Source organism: Primulina eburnea, unplaced genomic scaffold (assembly GCF_022965805.1).
Source record: "Primulina eburnea isolate SZY01 unplaced genomic scaffold, ASM2296580v1 ctg739_ERROPOS11973397, whole genome shotgun sequence".
Lineage (NCBI taxonomy): Eukaryota > Viridiplantae > Streptophyta > Magnoliopsida > Lamiales > Gesneriaceae > Primulina > Primulina eburnea.
In genome coordinates, this window is record NW_027331510.1 from 3,046,281 (window position 1) to 3,065,405 (window position 19,125).

The 19,125-nt window shown below is 35.3% G+C and overlaps 2 protein-coding genes and 2 pseudogenes across 2 annotated transcripts; 2 read left to right on the top strand and 2 right to left on the bottom strand.

Moving 5' to 3' along the window:
- Positions 1 to 1,956: 1,956 nt before the first annotated feature.
- LOC140821981 (transcription factor UNE10-like) lies at positions 1,957 to 4,908 on the bottom strand. The gene is made up of 6 exons (XM_073182683.1): positions 4,641 to 4,908; positions 3,867 to 4,536; positions 3,592 to 3,693; positions 3,371 to 3,436; positions 2,285 to 2,644; positions 1,957 to 2,129 (listed from the first exon to the last, which is right to left on the bottom strand). The coding sequence occupies exons 1-6, from the start codon at positions 4,691 to 4,693 to the stop codon at positions 2,058 to 2,060; spliced, it is 1,323 nt and encodes a 440-aa protein (XP_073038784.1). The 5' UTR covers positions 4,694 to 4,908; the 3' UTR covers positions 1,957 to 2,057.
- A 2,847-nt stretch (positions 4,909 to 7,755) lies between these two features.
- On the top strand, positions 7,756 to 10,283 carry LOC140821927 (F-box protein At5g51370-like; annotated as a pseudogene).
- A 1,061-nt stretch (positions 10,284 to 11,344) lies between these two features.
- Positions 11,345 to 11,807, top strand: LOC140821900 (protein transport protein Sec61 subunit beta-like; annotated as a pseudogene).
- Positions 11,808 to 11,942: 135 nt separating this feature from the next.
- LOC140821899 (T-complex protein 1 subunit alpha) lies at positions 11,943 to 17,997 on the bottom strand. The gene is made up of 17 exons (XM_073182573.1): positions 17,739 to 17,997; positions 17,490 to 17,554; positions 16,651 to 16,740; positions 16,491 to 16,577; positions 16,317 to 16,376; positions 16,150 to 16,200; positions 15,748 to 15,843; positions 15,288 to 15,353; positions 14,818 to 15,035; positions 14,453 to 14,549; positions 13,840 to 13,926; positions 13,607 to 13,741; positions 13,277 to 13,381; positions 12,915 to 13,043; positions 12,738 to 12,841; positions 12,236 to 12,326; positions 11,943 to 12,128 (listed from the first exon to the last, which is right to left on the bottom strand). Exons 1-17 carry the CDS (start codon positions 17,809 to 17,811, stop codon positions 12,042 to 12,044), a joined length of 1,641 nt encoding a protein of 546 aa, XP_073038674.1. The 5' UTR covers positions 17,812 to 17,997; the 3' UTR covers positions 11,943 to 12,041.
- Positions 17,998 to 19,125: the final 1,128 nt, after the last annotated feature.

The window sequence follows — 19,125 nt, forward strand, 5'->3', positions numbered from 1 at the left end:
ATATCACGAAGGTGCATCTTCTTTCGGTAGCTTATCACATAAGAACTTCAAAGTTAAGCGTGCTTGACTTGGGGAAATTTTGGGATGAGTGACCTCCTGGGAAGTTTCCCAGGGTGCGTTTGAGTGAGGACATAAGCACGCTGGAAAGACTCGTCTTGATACAGTGAGGACAGTCGTCGAATCTGGGGCGTTACAGTTGATATCAGAGCCGACCTCTCTTAGTACGGTGTGGTTCGGGGACGAACCAAGCGGAAGCTGGTGGGCATGTAAGGCCCGGGGCCGAAGAGGGCGGGGGATGATCGCCGGTGCCATCAGTTGCACGGACAATGAGCGGCTCCTGGCAGGCTTCTAGGTGGAGGGAACATGAATGAACCGACCCATACGAGAATGAGAGGGATTCCGAGACTGTTCAATGTAATGGACTGTACAGTTGAAGAGGGCTTAAAAGATTTGATTGGTACTACTCATATCACGAAGGTGCATCTTCTTTTCGATAGCTCATCACATAAGAACTTCAAAGTTAAGCGTGCTTGACTTGGGAAAATTTTGGGATGAGTGACCTCCTGGGAAGTTTCCCAGGGTGCGTGTGAGTGAGGGGACACAAGCACGCTGGAAAGACTCGTCTTGATACAGTGAGGACAGTCGTCGAATCTGGAGCGTTACAGTCCAAGTCCATATATACAACTCCAAGATTATTTAACCAACCAATGTGGAACTCACCTTGAATCATCAATTTTTAAGTCAGAAAAGAGTAATCGATCGACAAATGGATTTGAGCTTTGAGATGGAGCCATAAATTGGTTGGTATGATTTAAATATTTGAGTGAAAGTTTATATTAAATATTTGTATTTAATATAATATAAGGATAAAAATGGAAAATATGATCAACACGAGTTCGAAACTAAAATGTAAGCTTCGTCGGGTATTCATTAAGAAAAAATATTACATAAGTACCGAAACTTTCAAATTTACGTAAAAAAATTAGTGTTAGTGTATATATATATAAATACATATATTTACTAATAAAAAGTTGAATAAATAATGTCTTTGTAGAATCTGTTTTCAAATAATATTAGTTGGCCGACAATTCAATCCAATCATTTAATTGTGCCTTTCTTTTTTAACCAGCATTCCATGTTAAATTGTCAAGTTGCGAATTGACAATGTATAAATTGATACTTCTCCTATTTCATACACACGCGTGCACACACACACAATATATATATATATATATATATATATATATATATATATATATATATATATATATATATATATATAAAATGTTTCATTAATAATTTTTTTATGGAATATAATTAAATTATTAATGAAAAATTTAAATATCTTGAAACCTCATCACTTCACGCGACTATGAGATCAATAAATGATGGCACAAAATAATGCAAGCGAACATTGTCATATTTCAGTTATGGATATTTTCCAAATTTAACTCATAAGTTGTTATATTATATGAGTTTTTTGTGAAACGGTCTCACGAATCTTTATTTGTAAGATAGATCAACCCTACCGATATTCACAATAAAAAATAATATTTTTATCATAAAAGTAATATTTTTTCATGGATCACCGAAATAAGATATATGTCTTACAAAATACGACCTGTAAGACTGTTTCACACAAATTTTTGCCTGTTAATTGACTCGAGCGGGGTGTATTCCAAGATTTGAATGGAGTGTAGGACATGTGCCACGGGTGGGAAGTGTTTTATGCACTTGAAGTCGATTAAAAAACTTTCTTCTTGAGAAGGGTTGTTATGAGTTAACCCAAAGACATCCATTTTTCATAGTATCCGATGTTAGTATGAGAATTGACGGTTAACTGATGATCATTTACATTATTATATATCATTAAATACATCCATGGGAATATTTAATCTAATTATACCACTACTCGGCTATATTTATGTATTCAAACTTGGTGAAATTTAAAAAAATAAAAATAAAAAGATTTCACACGATTTGGTGAATTAAATAATTTGAGTAAATAAAAGGGTATTATACAAATTAAAATTTCCTATATTAATTAATTTTTTGAACTAGAGGCAGGTGGTTGCTGGAATTGCTGATACAAAGCTGCAAGCCTGTTGTAAGCATTCAATTGTCATTAGCTGCAACCAGATTATCCAACGACAAATGTTAAAGAATATTTCTAAAGAAATAATAATTATAAATATAGTTTTAGATTTTAAGGAATCTAAAACAGTATATAATTTTATCACTTCAACTTTATAATATTTTTCCTAAAAAAAATTAATAATAATACCTGCGATTGCCATGCCATGAACATGGATAACGGATCCGTCATCACCGAAGCAGGTCCCCCGGGATTATCCCACGTCGCCCCCACCGGCATAAAGGAGGGGGGAGGGAGCGGGATTCCAGCAGTCGGAGGTGGCAACATTCCGGCCCCCGGCCGCCCCATGGCATTCATGTCCACGATCCCCATCCCCATCCCCATTCCCATAGGGTTCATCATCGACATTTGAAGGTGTTGATGCTGCTGCTGCATGACTGTTAATGGCAGCATATTCATGTGTGACATGTTCATCCTCATCACCTGAACTTGTGCTTGCATCTGTTTCACATATTCTATCACTTCATCCAGCATCGAAGCTTTATCCGTCTGAAACATACATATAGTATTTTAATCAATATTTAATCAACTATATAAAGGAATAACATATTGCAACGAGACCAATGCTCGATCAAAGTTAAATTTTAAAAGTTATATGATAAAATTAACTGCATTTACAAGATTCATATATATATTAAAAATTATAGAAGAGATAGGGTAAGGACCAACTGTGACCACAACTATTTTGAAGTCAACTGAACTGAACATTTTTTCCCAATAATCCAGGGGGGGAGGCGTGTGAAAAACCTGAACTAAACAAATTTATGTATGAACGAATTTTATTTTATAATAATAACTGTCCTCGCAACAAAAAACCCTTTTTTTTTCTTGTCTGTTTTCTCTGTAACAAGATTAACTACGTGTGGACTACAATCGATGAAACCATCCCAAGCATTGCAAACGCATTAAACCTCTGGACCACATTTCATATCAGCATGTCTAGATAAGTTATAATATTTCATACAACATATTACGACAAAACTTAAAAGATACATTTCCAAGTACAAAAATTAAATAAATTTTTTTAAATTTTTTTAAATTAATTAATAATTAATAAATATACGGGAAAATCAGAAATGTCAAGATGAGGAAGTGACGCATAGTTGATTTGTTGTAGCTAAACAAAGTAAGCCACTTGATCTGTTTGTTCATTAGATTTTTTTATACCATCAAATATTAATGATATTGTCTGTATATCATGCTGTATGATAATACCTTGCTGGAATTTGGGACCAACTTCTGCAGAGTCTTCATCCTTTGATTTATCCTGTCCCTTCGTTTCTGAGAAATATAAAATCAGAGTACATGAATAAATTTATTAAAAAAACAAAGGAAAATAAATAAAATATTTAATTTATATTATTGGTACTGCCATTTTGTAAGAATATATATATATACACTAAATATTATATAACAAGAAGAGTAAATTAACCTACACGTTCAGACTGGTTATGAATAGCAGCTGCCCGACTCCTTTTTGTTATGACTGACGACTTTCTAGTTCCTCTTTTCTTCCCCTCATCGTCACATTTATACCTCTGCAATTCAAGAGTTCAAGGGACAAAAAAAACATTATTTTAGGAAGAATTTTGCATTTTTTTAAAAAAATGATTTATAACCAAGTTTTATTTAATTGGATGTTTTTATTTTTAATAGATTGAGGAGTAAACATTCATCAAAGGCCATTGAAAAAATACTTAAAACTAATTACCAGCCGTCTACTACGACACACGGAGTCATGGTCCTCGCCGGTGCTCTTGCTATATTCCTTACCGGAACTGGTATTTTCCGGTGATTCGGTCGACGGAGACGTGAACCCCGCCACTCCCAATTCCTTCTCGTAGGTATCACGCGTCAACAGCTGGCTATCCAAACCGCATGTGGCGCTCTCGCTCGCGCTTCCGTTCGTGTCACAGCTGTTGATGTCCAAACGTGGGACGTGATTCCCTCCCACAACTCCGCCGTCCAAGGTGGCGGGGACGCCGCTGCACGAACCCACCCTGGTGGAGCACCCCACCACGCACGTGCCGGATTCCAGCAAGTGCGAGGAGGGGACCGGGTTATCGTTCCTGCTAATTATGTTGATGTTATTGCATGGAACTAAGGCGTCCATTGTCATGGTCATGGAGGCGCTGGCCGCAGGGTTGACCATGGTTCTGCGGTGGTCAAACCAAGGGACAATATCGTCGCCGCTGCCATCTGAGGCGGACTTGGGATAGGGGAGGCGCGTGGCTTGGTTGACTATGGACTCCAGTGTTCCGGCGCCGGCGCGTGGCTTATCCCATGCAGTGTGCTTAATAGGAGGCACGCGAGGAGGGCCTAAGCCATGCATGGCTAATTGCCCATTCTTCCAAGTCAATTCTGCTACTTCATAATCCAACCTGCATAAATTTAAAAAAATCACCAATGAACATAAATTACGAAATACCCGTGTAACAAAATTAAATAAAAATATCAAACAAAATTTACTAGCAATCAGTCGTACCCGGGCAGGGCGGAATTATCATCAAGATCCCAACTTGGTACACACTGAGTCATTTCTTGAGGAGAAATTGGGAAGTTTTCCTTCTTTCTTTTTTTTTCTTCCTTTTGTTGTGGATTATCGAAGGAGATAAAGGATTAGAATATTATAGTATACAAAAAGGAAACCTTTTTCCACTTTTATTTTGGGCATAAAATATATGTGGGTGTAGATCTTCGAGATTTGAGGGACATGGAGATAAGAAGAGTATAAATTTAGAGGAAAGCATGTTTATGTGTGGTCCGGTCCTTTGGATATAATTGAAAGCTACAAGAGAATCTAATCTAATACAAGATTTTTTCTTTTATTTTTATTTATCGAGTCAAAATAATCTCAAAATCAAGTCAATTGAGCACAATTTTTAGTTATTTTTTATAACTTTTAACTGTATATAAATAAAATGATAATAATAGTAATAATAGGCCAAAATTATCAAGTTAAAAAAATAAAACTAAACTTTCCTATCCTAAATGTGCCTCCACAATCCGTTGGAGGTTAGCTCGACGAGTCGAGATAAATAAAAGATGAGAAAGGATAATAATTATCAGATTAAAATAAATTTAAGATTTTCTAATTAAAAATATATTCATTAGCAAGTTTTAATTCCCATTTTTACAGTTTTTTTAAAGTATATTTAAACTTCTATTTCAATTTCATTGAACTTTTTGAGTTCGAATTACTTGGCAACCGTTCGTGTAAAAGTTGAAACTGATCATAGAGCCAATTAGCCATTATCCATTCAAAAAAACAAAAACAAAGACAGAAAATCCATAAAGCCACGATCTTTCAAAAAATAAAAACAAGAACTCATGTAGAATGTAAAGTACTTTATATCCAACCATTTTACCCGAATTTAAGACCGGCCACTATATTTGACTATTTGTAATTTTTTTTTCTTGGGTTAGTTATATTTAATTGATTGATTTTACCACTCTTCTTATTTTCTTCCAATGTAATTACTTAATTTTTTAACCTATTATTTCTTAATTAACTATTTGAGTTGTTTTTTTTCGGTGAAAAATTTAAGCTTGATGAACCAATTTGAGCTACAAATTTACAATATGCTATCTCTTTTCCAAAAGAGAATATTTTTGTGAGGGTTCGTTATTTAATCATGATTTATAAAATGTAATCATGATTAATTAATATATCATAGAAATTGAGTTAAAATTTTATGTCCTAACATACAAAAATTTTGACATGACAGTAAATAATACATATTGAATATTTCAAATACTCGAAATAATCAACATACGCCTTCAACAACACGATTTACATAAACAAGTGTCGGTCATGCACAACTACAAAATAAAAAAAACCAAAAATATCATGGATTTGATAAGACTTAATAATAACAAAATATAATCCTCAAAATACTCCAATTATGTATTACATATGCTCTACGTATAATGCTAATTGTTCTAGCTCTACATCAGCCTTACGAGCTACCACTCCAGCAAATTCTAATTTAACAATGCGCGAACAGAATCCATCAAATGTTCCCTCGTAATTATACAAGTTTCATTTTTGGGATATAAAATATTTTGTTAAATATAAAGTAAATATTTTTAGTCGTGCCACCTAAGTTACAAATTTATATTTAAAAAAAAATGGAATAATTGTGAAACGTGATTGAAGATTTTGGAGCAACGTGGGAACAAAAATCGAGTGCTGTAAACTCAAGTGATTTGCGCTTGGGGAATCGAAACTTGGAAGCTAGCAATCGATGCAAAATTAGGACACGAGTTGCGGGACTAATGAAAGAATGAAAAGTTCACGTGTCATCGCCGCGCGCCAACGTCGGCAGTTACCAATCCACGCTCTGCAGGTGGGCGGCATGCCTTGTAAAAATGGAAAATGGATTTTAGTTCCACAGTCTCGACCAGAGTATCAGCTTCAATCAGTTGGTCACATAACTAAAATCCTAATTATTATATTTTTTAAAATAATAATTAATTACTTTTTTAAAAAAAATAATAAAAAATTGATTTAATGACAGTACAATGATATCATGTAATTCGAATGTGTAATTGAACAATAATTGATGTTTTGCTCATATCAAGATAAAACTGATTTGGACAGAAATCATTTCATATTCAATCTTCGGTATATCAAAACTTTATATTAAAAAGTGTTACATATGTTTTATTTATTTTTATTGTTTACGATTTTTCTTAATTATGGTATAACTAAATTTACATATAACAAACAATTCAAATTGCAATAAAATGTTGTTGAACTTCGTAACTCTTATTTAAATAAAAATCCAGTTAATTCTAAAAATATTATACAAAACAACACGTAAACGTCATAATGTAAATTAAACATTTGTCACTTATTTCAATATATATGATATACGACGAAAAGGATGTTCAGTTTTCTTGGATAACGCGACAACATCGCAGGAAATGTGATTTGGGCTGACGCCATGGATGACTGAAACCATTCCATAAAAATATTTGGGCTGAAATAAAGCCACTGATGTTTAATTGGGCCTAGGCTGATTTTGGGTCGTCTTATCAGACTCTTGGTCTGATTATGGACATATTTTGTGGCCTTTTTCCTCTTTTATTAGTATAAGTTTCCCGTAGCTATTTTCATTTTGAGAAAGCTGTCTGTCATTCTTAAAACCATAGTTTCGTGATGTTATAGAAGATCAAACAAAAAAGGAGCTCAAGACAATATTCAAAAAACATTCCCTCGTAATAATCGATTAATTATGGATTCCAAAATAATATTCATATATATCTTTTACAATGAGAGAGATAAATCGTTATCTTTCGATGTATATTAGATAAGTATTTGAGCTGATATAACAATCTGCAAACTACGTCAGTTAAGTGAATTGTATTAGACAAATTTTGTGTGACAGAATCGTCAGAAAAAATGTTGATTGAAGAGCAAACACATAATTGTTTATCAAATGTTCATTCAATTCACCAACTCGAACATCAATATATTATTAATAATGATTGCATATGATACTAACTAATTAATTTGTTGGAGAAATAGATGTTATTGTAAGGTTATAAATTTTGTCATGTAATCTGACAAGTGATGGCATGGAACATGAGGAGGACAATGTTTCCACATTAAATCAACTCGTTTGTTTCAACGAAATTGGGCAAAAAAGATCTTCATTAAGAGCGAGGAAAAGGGGGAGAGCGGCGATGCTTTTCATGAACCCTATCCCTAATTTACAACCATGTCGATTTCACCTGATGAAAAACGAATTTCCGATCCGAACTGCGACCCTAATCCGATTCTTGACCTCGGCAAGGCGAAGAAGAAGCGTCGCTCCAGCTGGTCGGACCACTCTTCCAACGAACGCGTCGACCCCAACGAGACATTGAGGCATTTGTTCCTCAAAATGCGCCTCCAATCTCTCCCCAACTCCGGCTCCACCACCCCCCACTCCGACTCTGAGCCGGACTCTGAATCCTCCAACCCTAATCCCTCTCATCCCTCCCGCGCCTGATTGCATGTCTCTTCTGTCCGACGAATTGTTGCTCAAAGTCCTAAGTAAAATTCCGGACAGGAAGCAGCATTTTTCCAATTCACTGGTGTGCAAGAGGTTGTGTGTAGCGAGTGGGAAGTTGATTCAATCGATTAAGCTATTGGATTGGGACTTTTTGGAGTCTGGGAGGCTCACTTTCCGGTTTCCGAATTTAGTCGATGCTAGCCTCGTGCATGCATGCGTTCAATCCGATAGGAATTCGGGAATTTTGTTCTGTAATAAGTTACTGTCGATTCATTTAAGTTCTGGGGTGGTGTTCGAAAATGATGGGGTTTTTATTAGGAACGAGGATGTATTGGATTCGGAAGAGGTCGACAGAGGGGTGAGAATAATGGTCCAGGGGTGTAGGAATTTGAGGAGAGTAGTTTTGATGAATGTTAGTGAGAAAGGCTTAAGTTTTTTGGGAGAAGAGTGCGAGTGTTTGCAGGAGATGGAGTTACATTATTCGGGTGATTTAGCCTTGCCCGGAATTTTTAAATGCCGGAATTTGCAAATTTTGAAATTGATAGGGAGCATAAGCGGGGTTTACAATTCTGTGGTTACAGATATTGGGTTGACGATTTTAGCTCAGGGGTGTAGAAGATTAGTAAAGCTTGAGTTAGTGGGATGCGAGGGGAGTTATGATGGCATTAAGGCAATAGGGCAGTGTTGTCAAATGTTAGAGGAGTTGACACTTTGTAATCATAAAATGGATGGTGGATGGTTGTCGGCTTTGTCATATTGTGTGAACTTGAAGACTTTAAAGATTCTGTCATGTAATGAAATTGATGGAAATCCTGGTTCAGATGAACACTTATGGCCATGCCCTATGCTTGAGGAGTTGCATTTACGTCAGTGTCAAATGCGAGAGAAGCAAGGTGTGAGAGCACTGTTTTTAGTGTGTCGGACAATTCAAAAGCTAGTTATAGAGGATTGTTGGGGATTGAACAGTAACATATTTGCTGCTGCCAGTATTCTTAGGTATGATTGGTTATACTCTTGTGACGCTCTGTACTAAAGTCTTAACTTTACCGATTACTTTTCTTCGTGAGGTTCTGAACCATTATTGATGCAAAAGATTTGTAATCAGCTATTAATATATGTGAATTTCAAGTTTGCATATAGATGTTAGGAGTTCGTTGAAACATGTCATGATGACCTGAATGAATATGGAAACATAATTCGATTTGATCTGCCTAGCTGGTGTGGTGTCTGTCGATGAGATGCATTGTCATAAATGACTTCTTTCATATCTCTTTGAATACAAACAAATTTAAGTTGCTTCTGAAATTTTTTTAAAAGGTTTTTGCAATGTCAAACTGAAATGAACTTCATATAGTTCATATTCAGGCAAACAGAGGTTAAAAATCAGAACGAGGCCTTTTAGTTTTTGAGTAAATGAAGCTGGAATCCTCACTGCCTGGTTGAATATGTCAAAGAATGACTTCATTTGTAGTATTAACTTCTAGTTTGCTTGACTCCAGAATTTTAGTTGATCTAATTTCTCATGTAGGAGCATTAGATCTCTGTCGCTGGAAGGATGCTCATTGTTGACAACAGAAGGATTAGAATCGATAGTTCTTTCTTGGAAGGAGCTTGATAGGCTTAGAGTAGGTTCATGTAACAATGTAAAGGACAGTGAAATAACACCAGAACTAGCAACTTTATTTTCTGATCTCAAAGAATTGAAGTGGCGGCCGGATTCCAAGTCACTTCTACACTCTAGCCTGGCTGGGACAGGAATTGGTCAAAAAGGTGGTATATCTTTGAGGAGGAAGTGACTGCTAGATATACTGATATATATTCTGGGAAACTTTAGAGGCCAAAATAAGACGAATCAAAGGCGATATCTGATTGGAGCATGCATGAAATTAACACCTCGAGAGACTATGGGATTTGACTCGAGCCTTGCATCTCTTGATTATGGGATGACTGGCTTAGCCCAACTGTGTACTTTCTTGTAATACCGCTATTTATCCAATTTAGAGTTTAGAAAAAGTTGAGGCTTGAGTTTTATACGTACTGATTTCGAAGGAATAAATCTATTTTTTGTATACTTAATTTCTAGGAATCAAGTTAATTACAAATCTCATGCACAATGATATTCTTCTTGTGGTGTTTTTCGTTTCTTAATTAACCGGAAGTCCGGTGGTTGCTATCTTCTGCCAAATCTTGAGTTGTTTGTTCGTTAATTTCTGACTAACTGTGGATTGAATGATAATTAAGAGTGAAATATTTTTAAAATTTTAGATGTAATATATTTATTTAAATTTTGTGTAGTAATGAGATATTTCTGTGACAGATGGAAGAGTATCACGGTCTACTTATATCAATAGAATATTTTTAATTCAAATAAACCAACTCACATAATATTTTCTAATATAATCATAAAAAATGATATTTTTGTTGTGAAAATTAATATTTTGAACATAAAAAATAATATTTTTCTTATTTCACGAACTTAAAAAGTAAGATGGTTTCATAACATATTTTTAAATGAATAGTCAAATTAAATATAATAATTATGTTGAAAGCGTAGGTTGATAAAAATATATTTTTTGGGAAAAGATTGAAATGAGATTATAGATTTTTTATTTTAAAAAAATGAGTTGGAAATTAAAACAACAAAGTATGCTATAGTTATCTATAGATTCAAAATCAAATATTTTTGAATGTAAACTAAAATTATATTATTTTAAATTGAAATTAATTTGTGAATTTTCGTTTGTGGATCAATTGTATTGTAATCCTGAAAATTGAAATGGTTTGATAAATTGGACCTTTTGGATAGAAACAATTGAGTAATTTTTAAGAAAAGGCTAACAAATAGGATTTTTAGTATATGAAATTTATTATTGAGTTTTAAATTATTTTATGTCCGTGTTAATCATTTTCTAAAATTTCAATTTTTAAAGTGATTTTATGCATACATTTTATTATCTTCAATTCTATTTAAAAAAAAAAAAAACGTGAGAAAACATTCTGAATTGGAACTAAGAATATCCAAAAGAGCGGTCTTATCGGTCCAAATGGGCCGACCCCATTATTCTGACTCGGCACAAATTGGCTTTTTCCGCTGAATAATTTATTTATAATATTTTCAATAAAAAAATAATAATAATAATATATATATATATATATATATATATATATATATATATATATATCTCATGCTCGAATCGGTTGAGTTCTGAAATGGCAAATGGTGGTGCTGGTCCACAAAGAGGAACCGCTGCCGCCCACCTTCGTCGTCGGAGAACAGCTGAGGGTGGGGATGCGGGTGGTACCATGCTGCAGTTATACACTGATGATGCTCCAGGACTCAAGATTTCCCCCAATGTTGTGCTTGTGACGAGCCTTGGTTTCATAGCTTTTGTTTTCAGTTCTTCACGTCATGGTTAAGCTCTATTTTGTCCGCCAAGATTAGGCTTGCATAGGTAGCGTCGACTTGTGGATTGGATGCGAGGCTGATTAGAACGAAATGCATATAATTATCGCCTATTTGTAGAAAATTTAAAACTTAGACATGGTACTTCCATTACGTTATGTGTGGCACATTTAAACACACGCTGTAACATTACATTGAGTCCTAACAAAATTCTTATGATCCATCGTATTCCAGTGCCATAATTTCATTCCGTATAAAACGAATCGCATCAAAATTCTAAATTAAAACTTAAAAACCTTTCGGAAAAAAAATACCGTTGGCTGTGGCTAGTAAGATACCTCCGGAGTGCACCGCACCACTCAGGAAAAAGAAATCAAGTTGCAACAAAACACAACACTATCCCACCAGTATTTTAAAAACCACTCAAAATCCATTCTTTGAACCTCAGTGTTTTGAATACAAATATAAGTTCGAAGTGCGCCTAATCTTCATCGTTCCCACTTTCATCTTTGACGAGCTTTATCATGTCATCAATTCGAAGAATAGTTATAGCAGCTTCGGTGGCAAACTGGATAAAGACGTAATTTAGATTCCAAGTTTAATCAAGCATTGAATCTTTGAACTAGATAAAAAATGACAAACGGTCAATCGAGCATTGAATCTTTAAACTGTAACCTGAATAATCTTCACTTTGCTCATTGCAGGTTCAATAACTCCAGCTTCCAAGTTGTTACGAACGGTACCATTCACCAAATCTAGACCCATGCTGCATCCATGAAAGTGATTGATCAGAAATCTCGAATAAATAATGACAATTTATATAATTCTCATTGACCAGTGATTAAAAAACAGATTCCGGCTTCTTGCTCTTTCTGCCACTTGTAAATCCTAGCGAACAACCAGGTGACCCAGGGGTAATATATTTGGCAAAGTCATACGATCATATAGCACTTCACGCAAGTATCTACAATATCCTCCAGACATCCAACTTAATTAATGTCCTTGTAGCTACATTCTACATTCTATCATTTCCTCGGGACTACATTGCAAAAATGTGTCGACCATTATTTCCAAAAACTTAGACGGAAAGAATAACATCCAGAGAAGTTATGTGGCAGTTTAAACCCTCACACGTAAGTACAATATAAACCAATAGGCGATGATGTAGGATCCAAACCTTGATAAATGCTTCTTATCTGCCTTGGTTTGTGAGGCGTGGTGGTAAGCTCGTAGCTTGGCAACCAACTCAGTAGTATCTTTAGCTGCATTTACCGCAAGCACCTAAACAAGACAACCCAAAATTAGCTTGCGCAAAAAAACAAATGAGACTATTCACTGTTGATGAACGAAGAACCTTTGGAATAATCAAGAAAGACTCAGCAAACTCTGCAATCGCCAACTGCTCCCTAGATCCCAAAGTAGTGGCCAAATTCTCTAGATATACAGATAGGGCAGCCTCAACAGCACCTCCGCCAGCAACAACCTATTTACAACAGTCCCAATAATACAAGCCAAATATTATCATCTGTTTCCCACTCAATCACTGCATTTCATCAATTGGCACGTTTATCTTTGTTGCAAGTTGCAACCACTTCCAGAAAGACGGCCATAGAAAGGGAAAATGCTAAAAATGATGAATTTAATGCATCATAAAAGACAGAAAAGAGGAAATGCTAAAATAGTGTGTCAGGAGAGACTTTTACAAGCGAAACTCACTGTATTAGACTCCAGAGTTCTTTTGACAATGGATAGTGCATCATGCAAAGCCCGGTCCATCTCATCCAGCATGAAGTCGTTTGCACCTCTAAGTATTAATGAAACCTGGAAAGAAATATTAAATCCCAAGTAGGATGTATCGGTGAAACTCAAGTGCAGATCCACCCAATATGTGACTTTGAACAAAATAATGAAGTTGAAACGAGGATGTTTTCATTAACACCACCTAATAACATAATTAGGTTCATGGGGAAAAAAGCAGATGCGGTAGAATCATTATAACAAGAGATGTTAGAAAATTGATGATGTTACAGAGATGACAACTCTCACCGCACTATTGGTTTTGGTCCCCTTTATCATAATCACATCGTCATCAGCAATTCGCTCCTCCACTACTTCATCTGCATGTCCTAGAAATGATGGATCAAATGTTTCTTCCCCTTCCATATCCGCAAATGTTGAAACCTGTACAAAAGCCATTAATAGGAATTGAGTTATTCTCCTTGAGATACAGGCAAAATTCATTACAGTCTGCGACGTAGAATGGAACTGAAAATACATACCGCAGTTGCACCAGTTGCCTTGGCAACATGCCTCATGTCATCCTTGCGGACACGTCTTACAGCTATTGCACCAGCCTCCACAAAGTACTGAAAAATGAAAGAAAACTTTGAGTGCAGATCCCATAAGAATTCAAGGAACAAAGTTCCAATCACAAAATAAGGGTGGGTGCTTAATTAGCATAATGCGACAACACTCTAGAATGTAGAGAAATAGATAGTTCTAAAAGTTTCATTCTTTCAAAAGATGATTCTAATTAGCCCCAAGACACTCTTAAATAAACTCAGTTCTTAATAAAGAGGATCCGTCAATTAAACAAGAAATCAATGTTATTGCTATGTGCCAAACGTATGCCACATAGGTGTAAAGTTTTACAATGCTCTGAACACCTTTAACAGAGCATACAAATTAAGCAAAAGAAGAAACTGTAACATAGCCAAACATAGTGGTTGATATGTTGCACATGAAATGACAAGAAAACATAACAAAACCAGCAGAAGTAATGAAACTGCCAACCACACTTGTCATAGAATCCTTGGCCTGTTAAAAACAATAATCATCCTAACAGCGAGAGACAACGAATACGGATGATAATACAGGTAAGAGATGGCTTGCCTTAAGTGCCATGTCATCAATTCCCTTCGTTGTTAAAACAACATTGGCTCCTGCCTTCAGAATCTTCTCAATACGTTCTTTTGTCATGTCAGCTTCTCTGCAAGAATTATTAAGTCAGTAACACAATCGAAGAAGTCCCCTTGGTATTTTAGCACATATATTGATAGCTTTGGCAGTGCCACCTGAAACTGTTCTTGGGGTTAAAAATGAGATATCTCAAATATATTGATCATAGAAGATACATGCATAAATTCAGACTAAGGTGACGTGTAATAAGCATAAAAACAAAATGCATACACGTGTTCATCTAAACGTTGGTATTTTCAACTCAAATTTAGCACGTGAAACCTAAATAGTTTAATCACCTCTGACGAATCTTTTCCAACTCCCTGGGGTCAGAGACTAAAACTTGAACACCCATTTGCATTTTTGTCTTTTGAAGATTAAAATCGAGACAAGCAATTTTAGCCTGGGTAACCCTCAAAGGCATTCCCTGAGCAGCACGCCCAGTGTTGAGAGCATATCCTTTAAGTAGATAACTATCTTTGGCACTCTTCCCGTGGGCTTTAAGAATATTAATTCCCTGACACCGATACAATGATTAGAACATCTAACTTACGGATGAAATGTTAAAAATGTCTAGGAAAAATAAATAAATTAATTTAATAAAATATGTGAGAGTATATGACAATGTACTTTTGGATTATTCGAAAATCGAAATATCATAATTGAAGAAGACAATTACAAAGCACAGTTTTTCAAAAAAAATTATTCAATGGATAGAAGCTATTTCAACATGTAGCAGCAAATAAATGTTCAACCGTAAACCACCAACCTTGATTGGATATTTAACTTCACCTCTTGCATTTGTCATCTTCACAGCTTGTACAGCCTCCACAACCTAAAAGCATAAGCAGTGTGATGACTTTATGATAAAGAGATTGTGATAGGTCTTAAAAGCCACAAAAAGGGCGAAACCACATACATTAATTCTATAGAAGAGGGAGATTAGCAATCTTGTACAAGTATAACAGTACTAAACGGCACAAAAAACACTCATGAACCCCTGCTCCACTGCCCTCCAGTCCTTTGGGAAACAAGGTTGGGTACTCCGTACTTGGACTCAGGAAATCAGCAGAATCACAAGCTACCACAATGCCATATTTACCATCACATACAAATTAAAAAAAGTGGAGTGCTAGCATGCTGTTTGCAGGTGCTCGAAAAGCTTCATAAACTATACATTTCAATGAGAGAAATAATGCCCAGTAACGTTCATTCATTTATTAACTTACAAGATTTGCGAAGAAGTCACTGTCAGCACCTATCAACTTTGAGGACATGCTGGTCTTGGCACAGTTTATAAGAGAATCTTTGCCAAGTTTTTCAACCTATACGTACATATGAAAAGCTCAATAAGCTCAAAAAGTTTCAAATGAATGCGCTTCAAAGTTATTGGTGAAAATTTATAATATGACATTCAGTCTACTCACTGCCCTGTTATTTTTTTCCCAAAATCCAATTTTTAATAAAAATCATTATCTTTGATAAAGGAAAAGAATCGGGGAAGAAAAATTTCGGGAGGCAAGAAACCATAGCTTAAGATTTTTTTTGACCTTTTATTGATTCAAAATCCATGACTTGACAAAACATAAGAAGTTTCACTTCAGAAGGAAGCAATACTAGCAGAGAGTCACCTTTACAGCTAGTTTTTCATCAACATATTTGCATGCTTCCCTCATAGCAAGCTGTTACAAAATATTGATGCAATTACACACATCATGAGCATGAAACAGACTGATTACCAATAAATTGGAAACAGATCCATGTAAAATCTAAAGCGAAAAATAAAAACGATGCTCACTCTGTATCCACTGATAATTGATGTTGGGTGAATCTTGTTTCTCACTAAGTCGTTTGCTCTCTGTAGGAAAAAATCTGAACTCAGTAGTGAAGCATAACTATTCCCAATGCTCACACTCAAAAGAACTTACAAAAGACATTAAAGTTTGTCTCAGTAAAAGCATACATAACCTACCTTAAGTAATTCAGCAGCTATGATCACCACAGAAGTTGTCCCATCTCCAACTTCTCTGTCTTGCAGTTCAGCCAACTCAACAAGAACCTGCAATCATATAAAGATGAATGTGAAACAGACATGATGAATTTGTTGAAGAAAGAAAGAATTATCCATTCACCTTAGCAGCCGGATGCTCAACTTCCAGCATCTTAAGTATCGTGGCGCCATCATTGGTAATTGTAACATCACCAATATCATCTACAAGCATCTGAAAAGTACCAACTCATCACATAAAAACGGTTATCTATCCCTCCCACCTTCACTTGTTAGCCAACCATCACCCCCAGTTCATATTATTTACCATTAAACAATGTAAGGCATTGCAGATGACCACGAATTTTGCACCCATTACAGATAGACAACTATAATCCCACACTTACATCCATATTTTCTTGAAAAGCAGGTTATTTAAGACAGCGGCGGGAGTTAAACATACATCTATTTTAGAAATCATCACATAATTGCATCGAATAAAACTGGAGTAGGAATGTCGCATGGACTTACTTCACTTGGTGTAATTATCAATATATTGAAGTCTCCACCAATATAACCAAAATATAATATCACAAAGAACACCAAATAATAAATGAAAAGTTTTTGAAAATGGGTATCTAGAAACATGTGGATAGAACCATCCAGAAGCAGAGCTATCTTAAACAAAGTACAAAATTTGGTTTTCCTTTCCTCCAAATTTTGGGCATATGAAACATCAAACATTAACAAATTAATGTAAAATTCAGGATTTCAACATCATTTTTCACCACTAAAATAGTTTCATAATTAGAGCACGTGGATTGGCGGGGAAGGGGCGAAGAAACTTGAACAATACAACCGTAACTTATATAATCAAAAGACAACTAAAATTTCATATCAAACATAAGTCTAAGCTCCATGGTTGTTCGCGAACAGGTATGGGAAGCTAAAAAAATCTTCAAAAATGAGGGGAGAGCAAACTACCTTGTCAAGACCAACAGGACCAAGCGAAGATTTTACAATGTTTGCAACCGCTTGGCATGCTACGACTGCACATATTCATCAAAAACATTTTCAATGACAATGACTACCCATTACAAAAACAAACAGACAATAAGCAGCAGCATTCCCACGCACATAAACCCAAAGACACATTTGACCCGTAGGCAAGCGAACGCACACAAAACGCTACATATATAGTTAGAAACACATATTCATAAAAAAAATGTTCACCGTTTTGAGAGCGAACATCTTGTCCAGATTGGCGCTCGCCGGAGATATCAGGTGTTTGTGATGAAACGGCCATTTTAATTTAAAAAACAGAAAAAAATTGCAGAGCTGGTTTACTTTTGCTAAGATTTAGAGACAACAGATGATCATATGGGCTCCTGAATGCGAGAGTGTTGGTTCCAATCAAGGGCTCAGCCTCAGAGACCGGGGAAATGTAGGGTTTTTGAAATGCAGCAACGTTGCTCCCTGTCACTACTGCAGTTCGAAATTTTTCTTTGATGGATTTAATTGGGCTGGGCTCGCATATAGAAAGTCCGATATGTCATGCAGCCCACAACAAATGATTTAGGCAAGCTTTTAGTAAAAAGTCTTAAATATGTATAAATGGAACACAATATAAGATAAGCCTTATACGTGATTTTTATATCAAGAATATTATTAAATTCAATAGTTTATCTGACATCAAGATCTCATATGTTATCAAAGTCCTGGATTCGGTTGATGTTTTTAATTCGAGACTCGTATGTAACAAACAATTCTCGATTCAAATATTTGTGTGTGTGACTTCGATATTCATAGAGTTGTGCTTGAGTTATACACTCAACACTTGTGAAAAAAATCTGAACAACACACACATATATGTCTGATTTAATTTGAATGAATCTCCATAGTTGCATACATATTCACACATTTACAACAATAAAATTAAACATAAGATCAATCGCTTGCTAATTTACCAAAAATAGCTTATAATAATACAATGTAACATAAATCTGTTCAAACTATATAACACACAAATACTACATTTAGTTCATTATGCCTGATATGAGCCATTATTGCTCCTAACACAATAATATCACGATACTTATTAATTTCTTCAAATATGCAACAATAAGCTCAGCACACAAGTAATTTAATGATGAGCCTAAATTGACAATTTGATTGTAATAATATGTAGAGTAGGTCTTTTATGAGACGGTCTCACGAATCTTTATCTGTGAGACTGGTCAACCTTTCCGATATTCACAATAAAAAGTAATATTTTTTTATGGATGACCCAAACTAGAGATCTATCTCATAAAATACGACCTGTGAGACCGTCTCACACAAGTTTTTGCCTAATATATATTGAAAAGTACGATATTAAAATTTAAAGTTTGTTTGAAGCAATCAACAATAATATTTTTGGAAGGGCCGACAAATTCAACTTAAATTTGCTAATTACTACAACATGTCTGCAAGGTTTTTAAAATCTTTGGGTCTGGTTTTTTTCCATAGTACATAGTACCTGATCCAAGTACCAACATGGGGTGGAGCAAGACTTTTTTAAGACAATGTGAAAAAAATTGATGTACTCGGGATTTGAACATAACAGACCACGACGCCATAA